General features: G+C 46.6%; 1 protein-coding gene across 1 annotated transcript; it reads right to left on the bottom strand.

Moving 5' to 3' along the window:
• Window positions 1–1,375: 1,375 nt before the first annotated feature.
• Window positions 1,376–2,116, bottom strand: LOC126988941 (non-receptor tyrosine-protein kinase TNK1-like). The gene has a single exon (XM_050847366.1). It carries the CDS (start codon window positions 2,114–2,116, stop codon window positions 1,376–1,378), a length of 741 nt encoding a protein of 246 aa, XP_050703323.1.
• Between the last annotated feature and the right edge of the window lie 3,257 nt (window positions 2,117–5,373).

Here is a 5,373-nt window from a genome sequence, read left to right as displayed (position 1 = left end):
ACCCTATTAGCTCGATTTCTAGCTTGAATGCATTGTGCCCTTGGACGGAGATCAGAGCTCACTAAGACCCCTAAATCCCTCTCGCACCCAGACCTACTTATGAGAGTGTCATTTAAGCAATAGTTATGTGAGGGGTTGTTCCTACCTACACTCAGAATACTGCACTTCCCTACATTGAACTCCATCTGCCATTTATCCGCCCAGTCATATAATCTGTTGAGTTCACCTTGGAGAATACTAGCGTCCTGATCCGACTCAATTTATCTACCGATCTTGGTATCATCTGCAAATTTACTAACATCACTACTAATTCCTGTGTCTAAGTCATTGATATAAATAATAAACAAAAGTGGACCTAATACCGAACCTTGTGGGACCCCACTCGTAACACATCCCCAGTCAGATCTTTTACCATTGATTTGCACTCTTTGCTTCCTATTGCTAAGCCACGCCTTGACCCAGTTCAAAACTTTACCCTCTACTCCGTGAGCCTGTAATTTAAGCAACAGTCGTTGGTGAGGAACTTTGCTTACGCTGGTTTTCTTCAGAGTACGCGTCCGTATTCTCTGCCGCTCCCGGCTCACAGCACATGTTTCCAAAGGCCACAATGGACACTGGTCGGGCTCCGGTGAGTGTTTTTCACATTGACGGTGTACAAGTCAAGGCAAACCATCACAAAGGTCATACAGCTGTCCACGGAAATATCCACAACCTCCACCAAAGCTATATCAAATGTGGGCGTGTGTGTGAGCCCCTAAGTGTTTGAGGAGGAGATGCAAGGGGAAAGAGGAAGAGGCCGCGTGGGCGACGGGGAGCAAGGGAGAGACGAATCTCAAGGCACCATCAACAATGCACTATGCTGATGACGTAACGCATATCATCAACTACTTAGAAAAATCAAGACAGTTAGTGGAGAATAGAATCATAAAGGATAGAGAGAAAGAGCTGGATGAGGTCCGGGGTCAGCATGAACCAAGCGCCACTGTAAACACTTGTCTGCGCCATAACGGGCCAGGCCGACCACCAGCCCCACCTAGAAAGCCTGCCGGTGCAACAGGCGAAAAGTTAAAAACACGCAAAACCAAACCAAACGATGGAACACAAATCGGTTATGCAGAAACAGGTAAAGTTTTGCGACTAACAAGAAGAGGAACCAGAATAGGTAAATATATCTATGAAACGAGAAGAGGAAGCAGCATCAACTAAATATACCTACGGCTGTGTTAAAACCCGACCAACAAAAACAAGAGCACACCTCACCAACGCCAATGCTTCATGTCTGCTTCGTATTATCCGTCGTTACCACACGTGGTAACAAGCAAGACAAACAAACGAAAACTTCAAGAGGAGCAAAGCAGAACACCAGGCGAGGATTTTAGTGCTTGTAGAACGGTCCTTTCTTGTTCTTTTTCTTCTTTTGCTTCTTGGACTCATTCTTCGCTTCGTCCTTGGAGGGTTTCGAGGCCTTTTCTTTGAAGTCATCCTCCTCCAGAACTTGTCGCAGGAGAGCAGTGACCTCGTTGAGGTCAGGGGCATCTTCAAGGCTCTGTCGGAGGTCAGAGAAACGCTCCGTGTCAGGAATGACCTGCAGGGCCGTGCACGCTATGTTGATGATGTCATTCTCCTGCTGGCCGGGGTCCGCGCCCCGCGCCGCCAGACCGAAGTCCAACAGGAAGGCGCACACCCCCTCGGCGGACGCGTCCACCAGCACGTTGCCCTCGTGGATGTCGCCGTGGGCGATGCCCCGCGCGTGCAGGCGCCGCACCACGCCGCACACCTCCACGAGAGCCAGCAGGCAGGCGCGCACCCTGCCGCGGCCCAGGCAGTCCTCCAGCCGCTCCCCCGGGCACAGCTCCATCACCATGCACGGGGGAGAGTCTTCCGTCAGCCCGTACAGCCGGGGCACGGCCGCCTCGCCCTCCAGCTCCTGCAGCACACCCGCTTCCTCGGAGGTCTTGGCCAGCAGCTCGGGGTCGTTCTCCGGCTTCTTGACGGCCACGGGCACCGTCCCGCCCCGGGGGAGCGTCAGGCGCCCCCGGTACACCGTGCCGTACTTGCCCACGCCCAGCACGGTGCCCATCTTGAGCTGCTGCTTCTTGATCACGGGGAGGTCCATGCTGCCGTGTGGCCGGAGAGGGAGAAGGTGGCAAGTTTGTGTTCGCGGTGCTCGGTGATCTCCTTGACGTCAGCCATGTGGCTGTATTGTCTGTTGGATGTCTTGACAGAGTCAAGAGCATGACTGTATAGGGTCAAGATTCAGCACGTCACCTCGGTTTTGGGAAAACGGTTTTGGGGAGATTGGAGTTGACATTACATAGGACTGAGTCTAGAGCTAGTTGGTAGGAGGTGCCGCGGCCAGGCCAGGTAGGGGTGTACACGAGGCAGCCGAATAACTGGGGCATGCCAGCGCTGCACGGTGTTATAGTTGCCTCCTGTAGTTTTCAACGGAGCCTTTCACACGTGGCCGCTGTGGTTGCCCTATAATGTAATCCGCTTCGACGGCGGCTCTCTCTCATATAGAACCCTCCACTCACGGTCGTCGCCACTCGCTGCATGTCCAGCACTGTTTCAAATGGGAGCCACCGGTTGCCGCCGCTGTTGTCCAACGCCTATCACTTATCAGTGGTGCCCAACAAGGCCAAGGGAGGAAGACAGGTTTGCTGACGTATAGGGGAGAGGAGTATATGGTAAGAGGAAGGGCTGCAAGGGTAATGGGAAAAAAATGACGGAAATAGGGAAGAGAAGAAAATGGTTTGGGAAAGAGTGTATAAGAGGAATGGGGAGAGGAAGGGAATGATATAGGTGAGGGAGGAAGAGGAAGGCAGTTAAGAGTAGAGATAAAAAGGAAGGGGAGAGAGAGAGAGAGAGAGAGAGAGAGAGAGAGAGAGAGAGAGAGAGAGAGAGAGAGAGAGAGAGAGAGAGAGAGAGAGAATTACATAGAATTGCATAGAAAATCAGACCACACAGACCCCATGGTCCAGACTTGGTGGTCTGTCCTTAAACCTAAGTGATTTTATATTAATCAGAAGGCTCCAAAACGTTGCTTTTCTACTCTAGTTGATATTAAGTTGAAGGTCGAGCTTTTTTTTGAAGGAGTCAATCGTGTTACACTGTACCACTGACGGTGGAAGCTTATTCCATTCTCTCACTACAACGTTGGTGAAGAAAAATTTGGTGCAGTCTGAATTTACTTGTCTACATCTGAGTTTTACGTCATTGTTCCTCGTGCGCAAAGTGTCATCGATCATAAGCAATGTTGATCTGTCTACATTCGTGAAACCATTAAGTATTTTAAAACATTCGATCAGTTTTCCTCGGAGGCGACGTTTCTCAAGAGAGAACATGTTAAGGGTGGAAAGCCTTTCTTCGTAGGATTTGTTGCGCAAGGACACCTTCTAATTTAACAATGTCCTTTGCATGGTGGGGAGACCAAAACTGTACCTCATATTCCAAGTGGGGTCTGACTAAACTATTGTAGAGCGGAAGTATTACATCTTTATTCTTGAAAAAGAAATTTCTTTTAATGAACCCCAACATTCTGTTCGCTTTATTTGCTGCATCGATGCATTGATGTGAGAATTTGAGGTTTGTCGTGATTTTGACCCCCAAGTCCTTGACGCATTGGACGCTTTTGAGTTTAACGCGCGCGAGAGAGAGATTTACATAGATTTACATAGAAAATCAGACCACACAGACCCCATGGTCCAGACTTGGTGGTCTGTCCTTAAACCTAAGTGATTTTACATTAATCAGAAGACTCCAAAACGTTGCATTTCTACTCTAGTTGATATTAAGTTAAAGGAAGTGACGGTCGAGCTTATTTTTGAAGGAGTCAATCGTGTTACACTAGACCACTGATGGTGGAAGTTTATTCCATTCTCGCACTACAACGTTGGTGAAGAAAAATTTGGTGCAGTCTGAATTTACTTGTCTACATCTGAGTTTTACGCCAATGTTCCTCGTGCGCAAAGTGTCATCGATCATAAACAATGTTGATCTGTCTACATTCGTAAAACCATTAAGTATTTTAAAACATTCGATCAGTTTTCCTCGGAGGCGACGTTTCTCAAGAGAGAACATGTTAAGGGTAGAAAGCCTTTCTTCGTAGGATTTGTTGCGCAAGGAAGGGATCATTTTCGTTGCCCGACGCTGAAGACCTTCTAATTTAGCAATATCCTTTGCATGGTGGGGGGACCAAAACTGTACCGCATATTCCAAGTGGGGTCTGACCATTGGTTTACTTGACCGTCAATACCTATTTGCTTTAATTTGTAAAGTAATTTATGATGCGGGACTTTATCAAACGCCTTCTGGAAATCAAGATAGACTACGTCCAGTGATTTGGTTACGTCATAAACAGTGAAGAGGTCGTCATAAAAGGTTAATATTTTTGATAGGCACGATCTTTTGTTTCGGAAGCCATGTTGTGAGTCCCCAATCAATGAGTGGCTTTCAAGGTAACTCACAATTTTGTCTCTAATTATGCCCTCAAGTAGCTTACCTACAACCGAAGTTAGACTAATGGGCCTGTAATTACCTGGTACTTTTTAGTCTCCTTTCTTGAAAATCGGTGTCACGTTAGCCTTTTTCCAATCTGAAGGGACGATGCCTTGTCGCAAGGACATATTGAATACGGTTGTGAGGGAGGAGAGTATTTCGCTCTTTGTTTCTTTCAGCAGAGTTGGATATACTTTGTCAGGTCCAGGACTTTTATTTGTTTTAAGTGAATGGAGAGCTTTAAGGACTTCATCGGTTGTTATTTCAAAATTAGGCAATGCATGCTCGAGATTTACAATAGTACTGGTGTTGGTGGTAGCGAGAGGAAGACTGTTAGTATTAAATACCGAGGAAAAGTAATTGTTTAAGAGGTTTGCAATGTGTTGGCTGTCAGTCACTAGTGCACCGTCGCTGTTTGTTAAAGGTCCAATACCACTTTTGATCGCCTTTCTGTTGTTTATGTAACTGAAGAAAGATTTCGGATTATTTTTACAGTTGGCTGCAATATTTTTTTCATTTCTACGCTTTGCCTGACCTACTAGTCTTTTTACTCGTCGCCTGGCATCATTATAAAGTCTAATGTTTTCGGGCGTGCTTTGTTCTTTCTTTAACCTGTAAAACAATTTTCTCTCATTGACTGATTGTTTAATCTCGCTATTAAACCACGGTAGGCTTATATTAGTGTTAATTCGCTTCTCGCACAAGGGGACGAATGTGTTCTGCTGAGTGAGTAAGTGATTTTTAAGGCTTAGCCAGGCTTCCTCTACGTTGCCGTCATCTGATAGTTGTATTTCTGTTAGTTTTTGTCGGATTTCTACGAAGTTAGCTCTTTTGAAATTGGACACCTTTACTTTATTTTCATTCACTGATGATTGA

Source organism: Eriocheir sinensis, unplaced genomic scaffold (assembly GCF_024679095.1).
Source record: "Eriocheir sinensis breed Jianghai 21 unplaced genomic scaffold, ASM2467909v1 Scaffold1013, whole genome shotgun sequence".
Classification (NCBI taxonomy): Eukaryota; Metazoa; Arthropoda; class Malacostraca; order Decapoda; family Varunidae; genus Eriocheir; species Eriocheir sinensis.
This window is presented reverse-complemented; position numbering and strand designations above follow the sequence as displayed.